The 22,154-nt window shown below is 40.7% G+C and overlaps 1 protein-coding gene and 1 long non-coding RNA gene across 6 annotated transcripts; one reads left to right on the top strand and one right to left on the bottom strand.

Annotated features, from left to right (window-relative positions):
• Positions 1-650: 650 nt before the first annotated feature.
• LOC101167211 (choline transporter-like protein 2) lies at positions 651-21,373 on the top strand. Of its 5 annotated transcripts, XM_020705497.3 has the most exons (23): positions 6,258-6,351; positions 6,467-6,597; positions 7,553-7,601; positions 7,683-7,756; positions 7,849-7,933; positions 11,888-11,972; positions 12,097-12,210; positions 12,304-12,364; positions 12,442-12,565; positions 12,667-12,750; positions 12,842-12,954; positions 14,893-15,024; positions 15,101-15,200; positions 15,328-15,420; positions 16,445-16,529; positions 16,603-16,865; positions 16,932-17,026; positions 17,126-17,229; positions 18,232-18,305; positions 18,378-18,448; positions 18,529-18,617; positions 18,709-18,793; positions 19,193-21,373. In XM_020705497.3, the coding sequence occupies exons 1-23, from the start codon at positions 6,344-6,346 to the stop codon at positions 19,345-19,347; spliced, it is 2,274 nt and encodes a 757-aa protein (XP_020561156.1). In that variant the 5' UTR covers positions 6,258-6,343; the 3' UTR covers positions 19,348-21,373. The 5 variants fall into 5 exon arrangements, with proteins under 5 accessions (XP_078807321.1, XP_011476897.1, XP_011476896.1 ...); XM_078951195.1 differs by lacking the exons at positions 6,258-6,351; positions 6,467-6,597 and adding an exon at positions 651-807 and having other exon boundaries at positions 20,805-21,373; XM_011478595.4 differs by lacking the exons at positions 6,258-6,351; positions 6,467-6,597 and adding an exon at positions 651-807.
• LOC111947840 (uncharacterized) lies at positions 4,605-5,945 on the bottom strand. The gene is made up of 2 exons (XR_002873790.2): positions 5,816-5,945; positions 4,605-4,743 (listed from the first exon to the last, which is right to left on the bottom strand). It is a non-coding gene; the product is annotated as an uncharacterized LOC111947840 (long non-coding RNA).
• Positions 21,374-22,154: the final 781 nt, after the last annotated feature.

Here is a 22,154-nt window from a genome sequence, read left to right as displayed (position 1 = left end):
TCTTTCAAAAAATCACCGAAAACAAAACAGCTCAACTTGTAATACTTTCACTCTGCATTTCCAGTAAATCAGCTGGTAGTTTTAATGGACATTTAAAAGCTCCCTGGTGTGCCACAAAAAGCCTCCTGCATTGGCTTTCACAGGCTAAGTGGAGCTTAAAGTGAACAAATGGCTGCTTACAGCCTGCAAGGTATTCTGCTATCATTGCTGGAAACTTATGAATTACTTTGGATTAAAAAAATATTTTCAAAATCTTTTTAATTAATTTATGATTTACTTTTTTCTGTATAAAAAATCTGTAATGCATTGTACTGTATTGTGCTTATTTGTTAGTCAGAACAGGAAATGTTGGTGTTGTAAGAAAATAAGGTAAAATAAATGTTATTTGTACGTATTTTTTTTACCTGAAATCAACCAAGGATCAAATTACCTTTCTATTGATTTATTTTCATTATTCAGTCTAAGTATATAATAATCATGGGAACATATAAACAGCCGAAAAACTACTTTGCTGCTGTTTGGTATAACGATAACATGAATAGTTTTTAGTTACCGGTACCGAACTGGACGTCCTCCACTGGCTTCTGATTGGATCGGAGAGCTGTCAGTCAGAGTATTCTGCGTTCTGATTGGTCAGATTCCCTTTCTAAAGAGTCTCTCTTTTAAATGACTCGCGACAGTCAGGATTTCTGAGCGGACTTTTACGAAACAACTAAACTCCGAGCAGCGGCTCGGTTTCCTCCAGTTAAAGCTGAAGCGTGCGGGCTGCTGTGGTCCAAAGGAGGCGCGCCGTCACCATGAAGCCAGGTAACTGCTTCTGACTCCAAGCGGACGAGTTTCTGCCCATTAGCGTTATCTTTAGTTACAAGTTAAACAACTTAATAATATTCGGACAACTTCGATATTATGAGTTCGCACTATCATGGTTACTCACTGTTTTCGAGTTCTTATCAGAAAAACAGTTACATCTACATTTAGTTTGCTCGTTTTAGAAACACGTTCTTTTTATTTATTGTTAATAGACCTCGTGCGCCGCTGCGCGAACGCAAATTAGTGCTAGCTAATTTTTCTTAAACCTGTAATTGTTGGGTCTGGAACCGTTTTTGTTGTTGTTTCTCATCGGAAAAAAGTTTGGGAGCACTTTGAGAAAGTTTTGGGAGCACACAGAGGATAAAGTCCCAGTTGAGCTCCCAGTTGCTGCCACATTCCTCAGACTGGTATGAAAGAGCAGCAGCAGCTTTTAGCTGACAGCTATGTATGGAGACCAGCTAATCAAAACAATCCTTTCCAGCAACTCAGGCTGGCTCAACTTTATTTCATATTATAGGATGCCTCATCACGTGGTTGTAATAGCTGTATGACATTGTTATTAACCCTAAAAATAGCTTTTGTTGTTGTTTTTGTGCTGTTGTTTTGTTATGCCAGAAAAAAGACTTCAAAAATGGGTTTGTCTATGATGAAACTTTTCACAGCACTAACAGCTACTGAAGAAAGTTCCCCTTATTCTTTCCACATCTAGATGTGCTTCATCATAGGTGAAATACCCCACGCCCTAAAAACTTAAAAACCTTATAATAAAGAGGAGGAACTTCTCATATCAGTAAATCCATCTGTAACACCTCTAAGCGGTAGTCCAGATGAAGCGTTTACCACAAAAATAAATATTATTTAGGTCTGTTTACAAAAGTTAGGTTTGTTTTAAACATGAACATTGACATTTAGCCTTCAGTTATTTTGAACCACACATGTAATCAGAGGCAAATAGTATGAAGTTGCATTTACAGAAGTAAAAATGTGTACTCAGTAATTTTACAGCACCATACTTTATACTTTGACTTGATTAGATTGAAGATTTAAAACAAACCGTGTGTTGTACCCATCCACCACCCTCTATTGAACCGCCTTCAACACCCCTCACTTTCCCCTTCTGCCCCTGCCCCCCTGGTCAGAGCTGAAGACAAATTCCCTTTTATTCAAAATGGCGTCTTTTCTGTAGGTCTTATCTCCATAGCAACCATTCTATTTTTTGGTCGCCTGGGGTTTACAAACAGGTCTATGTTATTTTTAGAAGAATTGGTAAAAGTACATTTTGGGATTCCCTTGGCAACAGAGATTTTTTGTTTTTAACCACACCCTCATGGCTAATGTGTTCTCATCGTATGTCATATATTTTTGTTCAGCCTGAGCCAACGATTTCGCGAGCTCGCCCCTAGGGCTGGGTTGATAAAATGTATTAATCGACCCGAATCGATCCAAGCTTCATAAATCAATAATTGATCCACAAAAGTAGAGATCGATCTTTTCTGCTTTTCCTAGCTGCTCTCGTCAGATTTTGTGAGATTAGTCGGTGAACAACTGTGAAACTGCTAGACAGTTTACAAAATACAATCATGGATCATGTTCTTCCGGTGCATGTGTGGGTTTTCTCCGAGCACTTCCCCAGTCCAAAAACATGCTTCATGCAGGTCGATTGGTTACTGAGTCTATAGTGTCCCTTGGTGTGCATGTGAGTGTGTGTGACCAGAGTTTACCCCGCCTTTGCCCAACTGTAGCTGGGAAAGGCTCTGCCAACCCAGTGACCCAAAAGGGATAGAACCAGTTTAGAAAAATAGCTGGATGGATGGATGACAACCTCTTCCAAAGGTCAGAAGTAAAAAAAAACAAACGTTGGTTGTGGTTGTAGACTTAAACCTGTGTGTTTAAAATTTCGTGAAGATTGCTCAAACAAAAGTTTTCTTTCCCCATATTTTGGGAAATTGGAAAATCTCCACTTTTCCCAGTTTGCCACAAAATAGCCACCAAACCATCGATCCTCTGGCGATCTCATAAGAGTTTCAAAAATTCCTTTGTTTTGGTTTTGTTAATAAATTTGGATTTTCTTTTTATTTTTGAGCCACATAAGAGATATTGGTCCCATTCATTTTGATGGTTTCTCTGAGTGTGATGTCATCGTTTTTTGTTTTTTTTGGGTAGTGGGAGGTTGCTCACGATAGCCAAAATTCATTTTCCCCCCCAAGTACTCTGTCCGTGCAAATTCTGCTTAGTTTTTGAGCCGATTTTTACTCAAAGGCGCAGTTAAAAGGAAAAAAAAGGATGATTGCTGCAAGCAACAATAGAGAGCGTAAAAGATTGTAGACGTTTGCAGAGGTTTACGATAGAGTCCAATGGGAAACATGTGACGGAAAATTCCCTTACGTTGAGTTTCAGTAAAGTAATTTTGGTCTAATTCCAGCCAAACTGTGCCACACATGGAGTTTTTCCAGAGAAGCAGCTTCAGGATCCACCCCGGTGTTCTGTGTTGGAGTAATTAAGGGTTTATCTGAATGAAGAAACTTCATGAGGGGATCTGCAGCAGCCTTGCGGCTATGTCCTGTTTCAGATTAGTTGTAATTACAGGTAACTCTGAGGAGATTTGCTAAATAGCACTCAGATTATTTCCCAAGTTCCCTACCACACATTCAAACCTTCATTGGAAAATTTTCTCTCTTCTTTTTGGTTTCAGTTTGAATTCTTGGGCCTCTTTTCTTTCTAAACAACAGCTGTAGTTAATATCCGCCTTTGCTGCCATCCTTTACCACTCAGATCTTTTTGAAGATGTGCTCAGAAACCACACACGAGTCAAAATGTCATTTCTGAAACCTTTCAGCGTTTAGCCGGAAGTTGAGCTGTTTTTTGCAATTCTATGGCTAAGGAAATAAAAAAAAGAGTTCTTAAAAAATCTTAAGTGGCCAATCAGAGATATTTAATGAAGTTAAACTTTTTTTTCTTAAACTTTCTGAATTACTGTAGATTGATGTCAGAGCAGTTAAGTTAAACAGATGCACCAATGTGTCTCTGTGTTTGCCGTTTTGTTTTCATGAACAAACATGTCAGTTAATCTTTTGTGGTCTTTAATTTTAGTCGTCTGTCTGTGAAAAACAGGAAAAGCTTCAAGACAAAGATAAAAACCTAACGTCAAACTTTTGAGAAGTGAAAGCATACTCTCCTGTAAGGGTGTCTGGACTGGAAAACATTGAGGTAACATCAACCTGTTCTACTCTTTTCAGAAAATGGGATTTTACTCTCAGATAACAAAAGAAATCAAATCATTTTACATTCTTCAGTCAAATCAAATTGCCGGAATTTAGATTCCAGGACTAAAATAATCATAATCTAAAATGATCTTGTATATACTTTCTAAAAAACAGGTTTTCCCAAAATTTACACTTATTTGTTTTTAAATGGGAGAAGCATCAAGATCAAATGAGCTAGGCACTTTAAAACAGCTGAAATGTTTCATCTAAACACTGCTTTACTACAAACATCTGCAGAATAAATATTTGAGGAAATAGATTAGAAGTTCAGGAAACTAAACAGTTTAGAAAAAAACTCCTACCCCTTTGGAAATCCTCATAAAACCGGTGTGGCGTGTGAATTTTACAGTTGGGACCATCCTTTGTAGTTTTTACAAGTGGCGTTCTGCAGGAAAATCAACTCACAATACTGGAATATGGTGAACTGCAGTGTTAAAGACTAACTAAAACCTGCTTTTCTGTGTTTTTAACATGTTCATTTTTCTTATGATGGAGGACATTTATTAAGAAAATGAAGTTTAAAACTGCATCTCTGAGTATCTCTTTATTCAAATCACTTTGAATGGAGAACATATGAAAAACATTCTGTTTGGAACAAATTGTATATGTGACGTAGAAAATATGCCACAAGCCACAGTCTCCCTGCTCCGCTCCAGTCTGACGCCTCCACCTGCAGACAAATAGATTCATGAATGGTTTTGTTTCTCACTCGTCTGAGCTGGAATCTGGATCTAAACTGTACGGCTGGATAGCTCCAACATTGCTCGCCATTGTTGTTGCACTGATAATGTTAGATTATGGGTGTGAGGGGCTGTAAGCTAGTGGGAGAGAGTATAAACAGAGAGCTCTCAGCCAGGAAGGCTCTAATCCGGGGGGGGGGGGGGGGGGGGGACTTTTTGACTCGCGGGCCACATAGGGTTCAGAGATTCGATAGAAGGGCCGGAGCAGGCGTAGATGCGTGGAGTGAGAAAGGAATAACATGGAATTTGGATGAAAACTTTTGGATTGAAAATTATATTTTAAAACAGAACATTTTAGAGTTTTTAGGTTCAAACTTTTGTTCTCATTTTAGAGCCAATTGCACCAACGGCTCGATGTACCTCATGTAAAACTTAGAGAAATGCTGCGTTCAGGTGGTTTTTCAATGATAGGAAGAATGAGAAACAGCATCACCACATGGATGCTAGAGTAGGGGTCCCTAAACCTTTTCTTGTGAGGGCCACAATAACTCTTTTTCTTTAAAACTTTACATTTCTTTTGTCTTTCTTTTATTGTGAGCCCTTTGGTACCTTAAAGGAGTTGTAAAGTGCTATATGGATAAAGTATTATTCAATCATGATCAGTTTGATAAAATAAATAACACTATTAAATAACTCTCTCTGTGGTTTTCAAAGACAAAAAGTCAGGAAAAAAAAAGTCATGTTCTATGCGGGTCTGGATCGTGTGGCCAGATTAAAAAACAACAACATGGGGCTCTGACCAAACATGGAGGCGGGCCGACCCGCAGTTTGCCCACCCCTGCTCTTTGCCAATGGTGCTGCACACAACTCAGAAGTGAATTTCTAATGAACTCCTGCCGCTCTGCAGGAACTATGTCCTAGAAAACAACAGAGGTTTTTGGATTTTCACTAAAAATGGCATTACCCCTGGGAATGCTTTTACAATAGAGCTAAAGATAAAATTATAATAAGAGGTTCCTTTTGCACTGTCTCACCCCCTTCCAGATGAATAAAGGAACTGACCTTTTTTGTTTTGATGCAGTATCACAGTTCCACCTTAACATTTCTGTGTTGCTGTGAAGCAAAAATAGAAAGTGTTTTCGTCTTTTCCTCTGAAACCAGAGCTGAGAGGATGGAAACTTTCTACTCTTTATGGCTCTTGTGAAAGTTGGCGACTTGTTCTTGAACTTTTTCGTCTGATCGCTGTTGGCTTGTGGTAGCAGAGCAGTGAAATGTACAACACATGGGCATGAAAAATGGAGGGAAAAAAAGCTGGTTTTTGTTCCTCTCAATCTGTTCCAGGACAACCTGACAGGGTGCACACAGGACTGGAAGAATGTTAGAAGGAACAGTTTCTCCCACAATACTTCTCATTTTGTGTTACTGGTGCCCTCACACCTGAAACCAATCGATCATGACAAACAAACAAGTCTGAATCAGGAAGAAGAAGTCTCCACCCTCTTCTCCCAGGATCTGTTTTCACTCCCGACGTCCTCCAGAGGTCAGATGCTGGCGTGTGAGGCTCTTGAGATTGGGGGGCAGTAACTACAGATGCACAGGTGTGGACGGGACTGCTGAGGTGCATTTCCTGTACAGAGGAGGAGGAGGAAGAAGAAGAAGAAGTGTGAGGGAAGGTAGAGACAAGGACGGGTTCAACTGGTTTCTTCACAATAGCAGCTCACCTGCCGGTCAGTGTTGCATTCCAGCGCAGAGGGGGAAGGAAGGCAGATCACAGCTTCTCTGTACTTTCAACTCCTGGGAGAAATTCAACATGGCTGAGAATGAGAACTTTTACGGCAAAAACGGTAACTTCACCTTGAATCTGTGGGATTTTTAGTTCTTGTGGGTTTAAAAAAAATCTTGTTTCTTCAGAAGAAAATCTTTTGAGGGTGTGTCGCTGGAATGATACTGTAGTTGCTGGGTCAGCAGTGTGTGGTTGAAAGTGTGCGCTTGTTTGTGAGGAAATGCAGAGTGTAGCTGATTATCCAGGTGTGGCACTGCACGTGCTTCTGTGGTGCACATGCCGCTGAACAAAGCTCACTCTCCAAAGCTAAGCAGATCAATCTTCCCTAAAACCGATCTTAATTACGTGCACGGTTCTGATTTCTGTTAAATAAAAGTTGAAAGTTGTGACGGTTGTCGGAAGCGGGAATGTCAAAACACGGCCATGAAATGTGACTCCTCCCCCTGAGATTCTGACATGAAGCCGCCTTGTCCGGCAGCCTGAGAGCTAAATGCTAGCTGCAGCATTATGTTATTGAGCACATGCATAATTAATGTCCTGATGCACCACATGGATGTTATGCATTTGTCTGTGGATGAAGCAGTGCAGAGGATCATGTTAAACAGCTGAACTGTTTAACAGGAACTGTACATTTTTCTACTTGGGTAAACTTTTTAACATCTTTAAAGTTTCTATTCTTCAGTGAGTTTGTGGTTCAAACTGAGTTGGGGATAGATCAACAATAACTCCTTTGTTCTCCCATCAAAGGGGGAAAAAAACATGAAGTCTGATTAAGTTTCCCAAGTAATTTCTCTCGTGAGGACTGACTCCTGAGTCACCAGGGGAGAATTTTTCAGGGTGTCCAGGCGTGTCGAGCCAGGAAGGAAAAGTCATCTTGGAAAAGAATGGGAGGAAGATGGAGGAGCGCTCATATGACCTCCAGTCTTTCAATTAAAAAAAGCAAAAATCAGATTTCAAAGCTGTGGGGTTTCATGTTTCACGTTCAGAGAGTGATAAATGTTCCGCCTCTCTCATAGGTGAGCCTCGGAAGTATGATCCCAACTTTAAGGGTCCGATTGAGAAAAGGTGAGCTTCCTATGTTTCTACTGATGACCTCCAGGGTCGTCCAGGCTTGTTTCTGCTCCTCCTAACTGTTCCTCTTTTCAGGGGCTGCACAGACATCGTCTGCTGCATCCTCTTCATCATTTGTGTTCTGGCATACATCGCAGTGGGAATTCTAGGTAAGGATTTGCTTTTCCCGAGAGCCCAACGTGGAGCTGGCCGGCACCTCTCAGGTTGTGTAACCGTTTCGTGTGTGTATGTGCGACTCCAGCATGGTCCCAAGGTGACCCCAGGAAGGCCATCTACCCCACAGACAGCCGAGGGCAGTTCTGCGGGCAGGCTGGAACCCCACTGCAGTGAGTAAACGCCCAGCTTCCATGCAAAAGGATCGATGCTTCCTTCAAATGGAGATGCTGTTTTGTTAGGGGCAAAATTAAAAGAAGAACTGCAAGTCAGCTGTTTTTGTAAACATAATGCTGAGATCAATACATGTCTCAATGTTCTGATCTGTCTGTCGGGCTCCTACAATCCACTTATCTGCCCTAAAAAAATGAGAGGCTGCTAAAATCTAGGATAATGCAGATCAATTGGTGCTCATAATCGGCTCATTTACACTTTTTTGTGTCGTCGTTTCAAAAAATGTGGAGGAAAATATCAGAATAAGCTTTATTGACAAAGTATGAGTGCAAAGTTGACTGGTGATCTATGCTCTCATGTACAGGGACAAAGCAAACATGCTTAGTTTTATGATTCTAATTCATTTAATAGTGATTTTAATTATTTTAACTGTGTTTGTTATCTTGCTTATATCAGTCTGAATCTCCTGTAGCTCCTTTTATTTTTCTTGCCATTTGCCAGGCCACAGTTGAAAACAAGAATCTTTTTCTTCATATGTCTGTTCTGGATAAATAAAGGTTAAATAAAATAAATATGCATAAAAAATAAAAGTGACAACAAAGCAAGACAAGTACAGCATTTAAAGCGGTTTAAAAATTCTCATTCTGTGGTTTCACTCTGACTGGTTAAGAGTCCTTCAGAGCCATGGCTCAGGAAGAAGCTGTCTTTGTGGAGGGTGGTCGTGGCGTTCAGAGCTCTGACACTTCGGCCTGAGAGGAGGAGTCTAAACAGATGTGCGAAGGGTCTATGGTGGTTTAGCCGTCCACTTCCTGACCCTGGACCGGTACCAAAAAATGGGCAGCAGCTCCCCAGGCAGGTTGTTGCTGGAAGCACAACCTCTGCTTCTATGACGGAGGCCCACTCAGGTCCTGTGAGATGAGCTGAAGGGATTGTTCTGTTGAGGATTGTAAGTGGAGTGGGGTTCTTCCTGAAGTCCGCTTTCATCTCCACTACTAGTGATGGGTCCTGCTCAAAAGCATGGTAGTGAGTAGGGATCCAAGGTAGGGCGTTGAAAGAGCCGACTCTTTCTTTAATGACAGATTCTTCACTTTCTTTTTTTTTTTTTTGCAGTGTGCTCTCTGCCTGCACATTTACGCCGAACGCGATTTGTGCGTCAAGGCGTCGAGTTTTAATGTTAAGCCAACGTTACGGACGCGATCTGAGATCCTGCGGCACAATTTCAGTGCGGGGTGTGGCATGTCGGCCCTGCAGCAGTATGCAAATATCTGTACTTGTCTCCTCTCCTTAGGTTTCAGTGGGAAAATGAAGGAAAAAAGTTTTTTTTTTTTGCTAATCAAACATGTTTCCATAAATGTTCTGTTCTACACTCTATATCTATAATGCATGTTAATTTACAGATTTAAATATCATGATTTTGAGCTGCTGTGTCAAAACACGTCTATTCCACCCTCTCAAAAACCAGTTGAATGTCTTTTTATTTTCAGTGATGACATTTCATCTTAATTTTCAAATTTGTGTCTCTAACTTCTCTTGAATGTTCCAGAGATAAATGCTGTGAGAAGGTTGGTTGGTTGGTGTTGTGGGTTCTTGGGAGGGTTTATGGTTCTTTTCGGTGCTTAACAAATGTGATAGGAGACCCGGCAGTCTAGGCCTCTCACACTGGAATTCCTCTATGATGATTCTGCTTTTAGCAAGTTATGAAGTTATGAAAGCATGTCATTTGTGAGTCACCAACCACGCAATATGGTCATATTTTGGAATGCGGTGCAAACAAAGGACCTTCACAAGACCTGACTTGTAAAAGGTAAAATATTTAACTGATGTTGGTGTCATACAGAAAGTAAATTTTTTTTAAATGCTGAGTCACACAGTCACTACGTTCATTTTCCACATATGAGATTTCGGTCTTTCGTGATACACGCGTGATTTATATCATTTGTCGATGGCAGTCTAGGGTTTCAGCCAATGGGTCTTTGCGTAATTTTGTTTTAAACGGTTAAACATGTTTGGTCGGTTGAGAATGACACAGTTTACGCGGATTTTATGTAGTCTATTTGCAATTATAATGTAAATCTTATGCAATTGAGCATGAGTTTTGTGAGATGCATAAGCAAATTTGTTGCTTTCCACAACCATTGCACGTATCTGTAGGCGACTTTTCACAAATGTCCCATTGAAATATAACTTTTAGATCACGTATGCGGCCCACAAATGTTGAAATTACGTAATTGACGTACAAATTGCTAATAAACTGCACATGAACGGCGCAGGAATCGTGCACGGTTCATGTTCTACGTTGACTTGTGTTCTTTATTTGTACTTCTTCCGTGGTTTTAATGTGGTTCATTTGTGATACATAAGATCACAACTTGGCTCACTTTTTCCAACACATACGGTATTTGCTTATGAACAAAACATTAAAAAATTGCGCTACAAAAGAAAACGTGCAAAACTGCGCTGAAAAATTCCCTTTGGGCCGGTTGGAGGACAGAGAATGAGATATTTGAGATGGGAGGGACGGGAGCGTAAGAAAGGAAAAGATGGGGTGAAGAAGTTGAACGAATACAGAAACAAAAAGGAGGGGTAGGATTACAAACAAAAAGGGGAACCTGTTCCTACAGGTTTATCATTTTCATTCTCACGTTTAGATGTTTGAGCGTCTCTGTAGACGGGCCTTTGACAAATAGTCTTTGCTGCATCGTGGTTCACCTTTCACTGTTTTGCTTTATTTTCATAGTGTGCTGGCATCTGCTTGGATGTCTACCATTGTCAGTCCAGCTCCCATGTCTCCATACAGAAGGAATTCAGTTTGACCAAGTGAAAATGTTCATGTCTGTCTGAGAAAAGTGGAGGAAGTGTCCAGTGAGGAGTTTCACTGCCATAAAACTTCCGTTCTCCTACTTCCTGGATTACAAACGAACATGTCGGATCCAGACTCCTTCCTGAATATCGACAACACGAATGCTGATAAACTTTCACATGTGCATAAAAAAAACATGTCCAGTATACACCATTCATTGCTGCATGGATATGATTATCCTGTTTGTGCAAAGATGAGCTGGCACCTGTGCACAGGTGAATCATTTATCTCACAGTGCAGGTCTGTTTGTTAAAAGGATTTGTGAGCCTTACCATATTTTTGGGCCTTTTTTATGTTTTCTTCTAAAAGATTAATGCTATTTAGCCAATTACCAGGTACTGTATTTGTTTTTAAACTTGTTTTGGGGGGTTTTGCTCATCTTTAGCCAAATTTAAATATCTTTTTAGTCATTTTTGTCTAAAACTTATACTATGCTGGAAGACTGGCAAACATTTATTACATTTCTTTCGGTTTCAGATTAAAGTCTCTCTCCAATCATCTTTCGATCTATTTTTAAATGTTTGTTTATTTTCTGATTTGCTCTTTTTAGCCTAAATTTTAAAATATCTATGTTTTTCTTGGAATTATTTTCCGTAGCGCTGCCGTAGTTCATTAAAAATTTGCTTATGACTTTAGGGCGGTACAGTTGGCGCAGAGGAACTCCATTTCCCGTCACCCATAATGGGGGGGTTCACAGTTTCCGTGCTCCCCCTCTAGCTTGCAGCCCCTCCCACCCCCAGCCTATCATCACCAGTGTAACAAAAAAGGCGAGCAATACTGGAGCTATGCAGCCGTATACAGTTTTGAACTTAACGCTAGCTCAGACGAGGAAAACAAACACGGCGACATTTCTACGTACAATCTATTTGTCTGGAGGTTGATGCATCGGAATGGAGCACAGATATTAAACGGTTCCTCGTTCACAACAATGTGGATAAATACTCAGAAATGCAATTTTATCTTTATTTTCTTTTATACAGGTCCCCCATCAGAAAAATGCCTCAAGAAGGTGTTAAAACACCATTTTCATTGGAGTGGGTCTTTAACAGAATTCCTTACAGTAGTCTTTTTTTTATCTTCTGTTAATCAACAGAAATAAGTCGATGGTGTTTTACTTCAACATCCTTAAGTGTGCCAGTCCCATGGTGCTGCTGGAGTTCCAGTGTCCGACCACTCAGGTCTGAGTCATTGCAGTTCAACTTCTTGAAACAGTCGTCCTTCTTGCTTGCAGTTGTTGAATTCTGCTCAGGCAGTCTTTCTGAACCCACGTCAGTGTTTAACCGCTCTGGTGTTCACTGGTAGATGTGTGTGGAGAAGTGTCCCGAGAAGTACATGACCTTACTCTCTGCGTACCCCATCAAAAAGGATTTTGATTACTACAAAAACTTCTGCCAGGAAGGCGTGACAAACTCAATGGTGAGATCAGATTTAGGGACACGTTTTTCTTTGTTTTCTTGATGGTGCTGTTTTTGAATTTTCCGACTTGTTTTGGATTTGGCATTTTTGTAGGGAGTGCCAGAGATCCTCAAGAGAGGCCTCTGTCCCGCTGTGCTGATTCCCAGCAAGTCCTGTGAGTGGAACAAAAGGCTCAAAGTGAATTCTGGCGGCCTGCTGCAGATGATGAGTTTTCTTCTTGCTGTTCCTCAGTCACCAAAAGGTGTTTCCCTTCTCTGGGCATGAACAATGGCAAGGTAACCGTGGGAGGCCAGGATAAAGTGAACGATGGAGAAGGAAACACCGTTCCAGCTGAGGATCTTCTATATGGAGTGAAGTGAGTAGTTGGGATTGGTGTGAGAAGCTGCATTCTCGGCCTGCCACGTTAAATCAGCCTGAAAGGAATGTACAAGAATGGAAAAAGTTGTTTCTGTTCAGGAACGCCACTGTGGTGATTGAGGCCCGTCAGGTGGTGATGAAAATCTTTGAGGATTACACTCATTCCTGGTACTGGATCCTCATGTGAGTAACCTGTCCTCCTGTTTTTCCCTTCACTGTGCTTGGAGTTGCTTGGAATTCAGTGCCTGGCTCCTCCTTTGTGTTCTCTCTGCAGAGGGTTGGCAATCGCCATGGTCCTCAGTTTGCTCTTCATCATCCTCCTGCGCTACCTGGCGGCTATCATGGTCTGGGTCGTGATTGCCTTGTTGATTTTGGTGATAGGATATGGTAAGGCCCAAAACACAAGTTTGCCTTCTAGAGTTCTTCAGTCGTCCAAAAAGAATACAATAGAATCAGTGTTTTGATCTCATGACGAGTGAGCCAGTGCCCATATGTGCATGTTGTGAGTCGTTTGTAGGATCAGGCTTTGAGGCCACCAGCTCACACAAAGCAGCGGTTTCATAGATCAGATATGGAATCTGTTCCAGTTTGGGAAAAACAAAATCCGAACATGAAATCATGGAATTTCCTGCCTTCTCGGCCACAAGCCCTCAGACTTTCAAGCGGCTTCTCCACTGCTTTGACACTTTACTGCAGCAGCAGTCGTACAAGGGGTTGTGTGTGCACCACCTCATATGTGATGTGAGCATGAATGAACGTCTCTCTTCTGTATTGAGACTGACTGGTAATGCCAGCTAAAACCCATTGACTGTATAAGAGAACTGAACTTCTAAACAGGAAGTACCGGGGAGGGTCTCACCCAGGGGGTAATCCTATGTAGAACCGCCACGGTCAGCATAACCATTCTTGCTCTACTGCCTTGTTTTTTTTTTTTTTTAAACACACTCTTTTTTTCACATTTTATTTGAAAAGCGAGTTATAAAATGACCACATAAAAGTAATCAGTCGGACGTTTGACAGATTTCATGTTTAGCCCACTTGTAAGTGGTAGGGGTGTGGACTTCGAACAAGTTCGCTCCTGATTGGCGAGAGTGGTTGCCATAGAAACGCTGACCAATTCACACCCATCCGTGCTTGCTTTCGTAATCTGGCTCCAACACGACGCCGTCTGTATCGCAGTAAAAGAGCGACTGAATTGACTTTGTTTTGCTGGAGCAGGAAATGAGTCACTTCCGTGACTTGAAAAGGAAGCCAACCCTCGTCACTGCAAAATCGGAGTCCCTGATTGGTTAACGTTTGTATGTAGAGTCCAAAAACGGACTTAAACTTGCATAGTGATGCGTTAAACGTGAGAGTTTTGAACACACAAGTCCGAAATGGACATTTTTTTTTTTCCAGGTTTACGTAGGGTGCGTCCAAATTTGAGGGCTGCGTTCTTCAATGGCAGCGGCCTTCCCGGGAGACGTTGGCCGGGTCCTTCGTCGAGCTCGTAGGCCGGATGTTAACGGCTGTGAATTCGAGTCTAGTCCTTAGATAATTCCAGCTGTTACATCAGTGAATGAATGTCCTGTCGCCTAGCAACGTTGAGTCCCGAACAGAGAAGAGTAGTGAACCAGACGCGCGGACCTCAAAATTATCCTGGCTTATTTGATCCAACTTTTAATCTAAGAGGCCTAATTATAAAAAAGGTGTAATTATCTTCAACTCTGGGTGCCACTTTACATTCAGCCATTGATTTTTAGAAAATCTCCAGGTTCGGCTGCAATGCTTCTTGGGATATGGACAGCATAGAAGGATACACCAGACCAATCCTTGAAATCGGGAAAACGGCCGTATTCGTTGGCCGCCTTTGAAGGAGTTTTTGAATTTGGACAGCACTTGTTGTGGCGCTGTGATGTAAGCAGCCTTTAAATGCAGCCCAGGAAGAACACGGCCCTCAAATGAGGACGCAGCCTTAGACTTGTGACTGGAAGCGGCTGCTTGAACGTGCGCTGCAGAGCAACATACAGTCAATGATGAAAGCAGAAAAAAAATCATTACTCTCCTTCGTTTCTTCATTGCATTTCAAGAATCGTGCACATTTTTTGTATGTTCATACCTGTTTATTTTGGGCTCAGTTGGAATTTTATTAAACTTCAGTCGCCCAGAGGTTTTTCAAAGAATTCTTTAACCTTTCAGCTTCGTCTGACTGTGGGTTTGGAGTGAAATTTGTTGTTTGTAGTTTTTTGGCTTTATTTCTACCGTGTTCTGGTCTTGCATTCTTCTTCTTTTAGTTCATAGTTTCACTTCCATGCTGTTCTCTTCTAAGATCATTCTGGTTTTCAGGTATCGTCCACTGCTACATGGAGTATGCTAGCCTGAAGGGAGAGCCAGGCGCTAACGTCACTCTCCAGGAACTGGGCTTTCAGACCGACTTCGCCGTCTACCTGCAGCTACAGCAAACCTGGCTGGCCTTCAGTCAGTACATCTCTGTGGTCTAAGGTTCTAGCTGAAGGTTAGACACAAAAGCAAAGTCAACCCTCTCTGTCCACAGTGATCATCCTGGCTATCGTAGAAGTCATCATCATCCTGCTGCTCATCTTCCTGAGGAAGAGGATCCTCATCGCCATCGCTCTCATCAAAGAAGCAAGCAGGTCATGCTTTACACTGGAACATTTAATGGGGGCTTGGATTCCTATCGATTCAGATCTGTTTTTATCTGAAAATGTCACACGACATCTGATGGAGTGACTAACATAACTCTGGGTTCTGTGTTTACAGAGCCATTGGTCATGTGATGTGCTCCTTGTTCTACCCGCTGTTCACCTTCCTTCTCCTGGCTTTGGTCATCGCCTACTGGGCAGTGACTGCTGTGTATCCTCTAGTGGAATTGTTGATTTTTATTTTTTATGCAAAAACATAAAAAACAAGTAAAGGTTTAATCTGCTCAAATAAATGTTTAAGCGTCAGAAGTACAGGCATGTGTGACGGAGTATCCGGGACACCATTTAGAAAAATATTTATATATATATATAAACCACTTAAGAGAATCAAATGGAAAATTTATGATTGAAAAAAACTTTGTTTCCAGGAAAAAGTCATCCTTTTTCAAAGATAAAGTTGTCAGTTATAAAAGTTGTGACGTCCGTCTGATTTCTCTGGATTTTCTGCAACATGAATTAAACAAGTAATGTTGAATCAGTTTGATGAAATTTTTTTTTTTAAAGCTCAATGTAACTTATTTTTTTAAAAAGCGTGACTTTTTTCCTTTAAAAAAAAATACAACTGTCCCATCATAAATGTACAAATTTATTTCTTTTCATACATGTGCGACTTTATTCTCATACTTTTTTATTTTTCCTTCGTAGGTATGAGATTTTTGGTGTTTGAACTGATTTTTAATTTATTTTTCTAAATTTTAAAAAGATCAAATTCCTTTTGGATCTCTGATTAACCACCAGAGGGCGACACTCGCTGTCTAAATTAAGCTTTGCAGAAATGAACATTTTAGTGTTTGAGGATTTAAATAAATGGGTTTTGAGATGCTCCAATCAATTTGAACCAAACTTTTTTATTTTTTATTTTACTCCTATGTGTGTTTTACAAACACTAAAACATCAGAATAAAATACGATTTTCTTCACTTTCTATGACTATGCTATTCGCGGCAGCTGTCCTAAGACATGTATGAATGTAGCTTAGTGGAGTTCACAAGAAATTAGTAATTGGGGTCAGGTTCGAAATTAGCTTTTATTTAAATTTTAATTTTTTGTGCCGTTTGTAAATGTGCTGCACCAAGTCAAGTTAGTCTTCAACTCTTTGGAAGTTCACAGCTTTCTAAACAAATTAGGAAATCAGCGCTTTGCTATGTTGACTGTTGACCTTGACTGGAGCTTCAGTTTCTTGTCTACCTCCAACCAACCCATCTACAAAGTGTTCAACGAGTCTGCGTGTGAATACTCGAGACAAACGTGCAGCCCGGCAGTACGCTTCCTCCATTCTTCCTCCAGACATTTAAACGATAACCTGACAGTAATTTGGTGAAACTCTCTTGCAGAATTTCTCGGACTCTCCAGAGAAAAAGGCTTGCCCGGACTCCCAGTGCCTTTTTGCCTTCTATGGCGGAGAGACGCCTTATCACAAATACCTGATCGTCTTACAGTTCTACAACGTCTTCCTCTTCTTCTGGTGTGCCAACTTTGTCATTGCTCTGGGACAGATGACCTTAGCTGGAGCCTTTGCCTCTTACTACTGGGCCTTTTCCAAGCCGGACGACATTCCTACCTTCCCTGTGTTTTCTTCTCTGGGGAGATCTCTCAGGTTTGTGCTTTTTTGTGTAAGTTTTATTTATTTATTTTTGTTGAACCAGGAGGTTTTGGGTTTCAGGTATCACACAGGGACTCTGGCGTTTGGCGCCCTCATCCTCTCCATCGTTCAGCTCATCAGGGTTCTGCTGGAGTATCTGGACCACAAACTTAAAGGTGCGTCGGGAAAATGTTCTACTTTTTTAGGTTTGAAATTCAGAGCTCAAATGTAAGGTCTGCTTGTGTTTGGATGTTTCTGTCCGTTCTGCTCTCCAGGAGCCCAGAATAAGTTTGCAAAGTTCCTGCTGTGCTGCCTGAAGTGCTGCTTCTGGTGTCTGGAGAAGATCATAAAGTTCCTGAACAGAAACGCCTACATTATGGTGAGGATGCTGCTGCACACAAAGCCTTAAGGGGGGGCTGGACCTTCCACTCAGGGGTGGGCAACAGGGTTTTAGAATTTGCCCTACGGGTCAGACCTGGAGCAGATGCTGGAGTGTTCTGGTAATCCATCTATTATTAAGAGAAATGGCATGGAATTTGGGCAAAATATTATATCATTTTGATCTTAATTTTCTTTGTTCTCCATCAGAAAAATGCCACAAGAGCATGTTAAAAACTCAATTTTCATTGGACTGGGTCTTTAAGCAGTGGACAACTAGAAAACAGGGTCAAATTTATTGTCTGGTTGACCGTTTAATTCACATGTTTGAACCCTGATGGGTGTATCTTCACTCTTAAAAATGAACCAATTCTATTAGGTACCCGATGACCTAGAAATGTTATGCTATACTGTATTAAGTAGAGGCTTTCCTTAAAGCACGTGTCAAACTCAAGGCCCGGGGGCCAAATGTGGCCCTCCATGTCATCTTATGTGGCCCTCAAGACCATAAAAGATTTTAATTTCTTAAAAAAATAAAAAATTGGTGTGTATTTATTCATATCTAGGGGGAATCGGACTTGAAATATTTGAATTGCCAACTATAAATTAGGACTTAAACACTATACATATAACCTAACCTGACAGAATCAAATCTAAAAGGATTGAGTAACAAGCAAACATATGTTTTCTATGCAACTGCAATTTATTTATTTAATTATGAACAACATAGGACTCCATAATTGTCACTTTAAAAATGTAATATAAATAATGAGTTATTTAACACTAAGGGGTAGTTACATTTATTTTTCATTACATTTAGTTACATGTATTATTGACATCTGGCCCTTTGAGGACAACTACTATACTGATGTGGCCCTCGAGGAAAATAAGTTTGACACCCCTGCCTTAAAGCATTTTGTTGGGTGTGTCTGTTGCCATAAATAAATAAATAAAACCCATCTTGCCAACACTGACCTCTGCAATGTGTGTATTTGGCCTCTAGGTGGCAATATATGGCAAAAACTTCTGCACGGCTGCCAAAGATGCCTTCTTTCTGCTCCTCAGGAACATGATTAGGTATAAATTAGTTTTTTTTTTCATTTATTGACCTTATTTTTCTCAGACTAATAAACACTTTCAACATTTCAGGGTTGCCGTCTTGGATAAAGTGACAGATTTTCTCCTGTTTCTGGGTAAACTGCTGGTCGTTGGGCTTGTAGGTGAGTCCACTTCCTGCAGGCCAATGCTTCGGCCACGATGATGCCTCTGTAATGAACAGAAATGGCATTTGCTTCCACAGGAATCTTTGCCTTCTTCTTCTTCTCTGGGAGAGTGAAGGCCTTTGCGGACACGGCGCCGAACCTGCACTACTACTGGGTTCCCATCCTGGTACGCTGAAGCTTCTTTCTGTCCCCTTTGAGAGCTTTGCCTTCAGAATCCCAGAGAGAAGAATGCCTGAAAAGTGCGTTTCCTCCCTCAGACTGTAGCGGTCGGCTCGTTCCTCATCGCCAGCGGTTTCTTCAGCGTGTACTCCATGTGCGTGGACACGCTCTTCCTCTGTTTCTGTAAGTGACCTTCTCTAGTTTGAATGAACATGCGTGTTACAGCGACGGTTCTTTAAACTGGTCTGACTCTTTTTGTTGGGCTGTCCGTAGCTAAAGTTGCTTGAAGGTGGCGTTTCTCTCTTAAACCTTTCGATCTGACATTCTGGCTTGTTGTTGTTGTTTACTGTGTAACCTGGTAACTGTGGCTGCTCGGTGATGAACTTTCAGAATCTGCTTGTGGTGCTTTTACTGGCTCGCTTTTTGACTTTTTCTCTTTTTGTCTCTTTTCCCCTTTTTCACACTTCCTATATTCCTTTACTCCCTCCCATTTGCAATTGGCCATCTATGCTCTCTTCTTCTTTTAATTTACTAAACTCCTGTTTCCACCCATTAACACAAACGCACACGCAAACAAACCAGGTGAAGACCTGGAACGCAATGACGGTTCACCTGCAAGGCCTTATTACATGTCATCAAGTCTGGGTGAGGTTCTGTGGAAGGACAAGGCCGGAGACGCGTCCTCTTCTGTGCAACACCAAAGCATCGGGACCGGGCCTGAGGCGGACCGGGCCTAACTGGACTTTCTCAAGTGACGTGGAACGCCTTGTCCGCCTTTTAGGAAACCAGGCTCTGTTAAGTTTAGCTGAACAGGGGATTTAAGGGGGAATTTACAGTTGCATCTTGTCTTGGCAGAGAGGTGAGGTCAGGTTTCTTCTGACATGCAAAACAGTTTTTGTTGGAACATTTCAAATGATGCTGTGCAAAACATGATCAAAGAATAGATCCAAGTGTTTTTTAATTCAAATGTGACAATACTGCAGTATTAATATTCTCTAAAGGATTCATCAATACACTTCTGTGCTCTGTAGTGTTTTAATCTGGATTAAGTCACAGTGATGTTAACACTACAGTATGATTGGGCTGGACAGAGTTATAATTCAGGATAAAGAATGTAAATATGACATTTAGTATAATTTTGTTTCATCAGTTGAATTTTCAGAGATGTATGAACTCTTTCATCCAGATTGTCCTGAAAGATCTGGACATAAATTCTCAAAAATGATGATAAATTTGAGTTTGATTCAAATTAGAATCATTATCTGCTGTATCATCAGCTGTAGAACAAACTATGTGAATTCTGAATGAGAAATATTTTAAGGATTTAGGATCGATAGAAGCATTTTTTCCTTGAATATAGAGGTTTTTTGTTGTTTTTTTTTTTAATTATGATAAAATGCTCCCCTTTGGTTTTGGATTTCCATTGAACTAACACGGGTAAAATACAGTTGAACCCCTGCAAGTCTGTCTGATTTCTTCAGTTAAGTTTAGTTTTGGCATTTATATTCAGTAGATTTCTTTAAACCTGTAACTGAAAGGAAATCATTCATATTTTGAGTATTAAAAACCTTTTTATTTATTTATTTTATTTTCTCTGACCTGAAATAGTGAAGTGCAGGTACCTGGAAAAAAAAAAGTCCTAAACTTCTCCTGTGATTTTAAATCTTTTTTTTTTTTTTTTACTGTATTTTATGTCATTTGAAAAGTGCAGAGAAAAGCTGGGTTAATACTGGGTGGGGGGGAGAAACAGCCAAACTTTTGTGGCCTTTGAACCGTAGAAACGGCCCACAGAAAGAAGGGCTGCCGTACTTTTCCTGGCACGTTTGGGTTCGGTTTGAGCATCTGGTCAGACTCCAGAACCACATGATCACTGGAGTTCTGCTCGTTGAAGCACTTTGGCGCTGAACCGAGGCCATATGTCAGTCTGGATGAGAAGTAAAGCAAGTTTTGTTGTGCATTTTGATTATTTTTTTTAACTCTGATTTGTGTTTTTCTTTATAAAATGGTTTATATTTTTATTTTACTTTGAAGAAACAAAGTTTGAGGTCTTTATTAAAGCCATGTGCCTTCTTTTCTTTTTGTTTTTTTAATAGATGAATAACTATATTGCTGTCTAAACCGATTAGCATGGTCAGAAAAGCTCCATGTGTCATGGATTTGGTTTAATCTCCTCCTTTACCTAATGTTTTTCCAGTGGAGGACCTTGAAAGGAACGACGGCTCTGCAGAGAAGCCGTACTTGATGCCTGAAAACCTCCGTAAAATCCTGAATAAGAAGAACACAGCTCAGCCTGGTCAGTAAAGAACTTGATGCGACCAGCAGCTGCTTTTAGGTTTTCTTGGACTGTCAGAGCCGGAGCCTGCTGGAGACATCTGCTGTTCTACAGCTTTTGGTTACTTTTAGGTGAGAAACTCGAGTTGTTCATCTTTTTCTATTTAAATATTTAGAATATTCATTTTAAATTCTGAAATATTTGCATGTTTTAAAGAGTTTTTAAAGTTTGTTTAACTTCCTGTTTGACTTTTCTGAAAGCTGAATTTGATCTGTAAAGTGAGTTTTATGGGTCTTGTTGAATACTGTTACCAAAGCCATTGGTTTGTTTTGTATCGGTGAGTAGTGAGGGTTTCTGGAAAGTCTGCTGCCTTTTCTGATACTTTTAGCTGACATTATAGATTATGTAAATGGAAACTGTCAGTATGTTTATAAAATGATGTGGAATAAATGTTTGTGTGCTAATAAAGTGGATTTTACTTTAAAAAAAAAGATTTTGTGTCCCTTTTATCCCCCCTGTTATCCCTTGTGCTACCTTGTGGGGTCCAGATGACCCCACCCTTACCTTGCCTTGTTTTCCCTACCATGACAAAGGTGGATAAAGGTGGAAAGATTTCATGTAATCCATGGACACCAGTGAAGATCACAAACCATTGAAAGGTTCAGCGCACTGTCTAGTGGGTCTAAATGACCCCACTCCCAACGTTAACGTGCCTCCAATGCAGGTGCGTCTGAATCATTGACTGTAAACGAGAACTGGACCGAGTGTGACGTCATAGAAAATGAGCGACCTTGGTGGCATTTCAGGCAGATACTCAGCAGTGTTTTACCTAGTTACTCCCCTAGGGCGGTTCAGGTAATCAACTCACCTGTTCAGTGTCCTATTTAAGTCCAGGTGTGCAGTTGTCCATTCTCTTTCTTTACCACAAGCGCTGCGTTCGTCGCCCCACCCTCCTCCCCGGCTTCCACCTGTGAGCTCCGTTAGGGGTAGTTATTACCCAAAAGTTTTATGGAAATCTTATCTCATGGAATTGTACGAAGCCTTATGCCAAACTGAAGAATGTGAAAATAAGTATTTTACTGCACGAGTCGTCTGACTGAAATGACTTATTCCGGCTCCAGTGAAATGAAGTCAATTTCTTTCTCCTTTTTTATTTCTTTTTACTATACTGTTGTATAGTGTATATAGACAATGTCATTAATCTTGGAGTTGTCACCCCTTAGTAAAAAGATGTTAAAGTACACTACAATTAAACTTAGTCTATACTAAAAG

This window comes from Oryzias latipes, chromosome 8, assembly GCF_053564925.1.
Source record: "Oryzias latipes strain Hd-rR chromosome 8, Olatipes_Hd-rR_3.1".
Classification (NCBI taxonomy): Eukaryota; Metazoa; Chordata; class Actinopteri; order Beloniformes; family Adrianichthyidae; genus Oryzias; species Oryzias latipes.
Note: the sequence above shows the minus strand (reverse complement) of the source record. Positions and strands in the feature narration are given on the sequence as shown.

Bases quoted from the DNA above. Each gene is read 5' to 3' on its own strand.
- LOC101167211 (XM_020705497.3), top strand. The intron at 12,365-12,441 runs GTGAGTGGAACA...GCTGTTCCTCAG, and splicing joins GCTGATTCCCAGCAAGTCCT to TCACCAAAAGGTGTTTCCCT. The intron at 15,025-15,100 runs GTCAGTACATCT...CTCTGTCCACAG, and splicing joins GCAAACCTGGCTGGCCTTCA to TGATCATCCTGGCTATCGTA.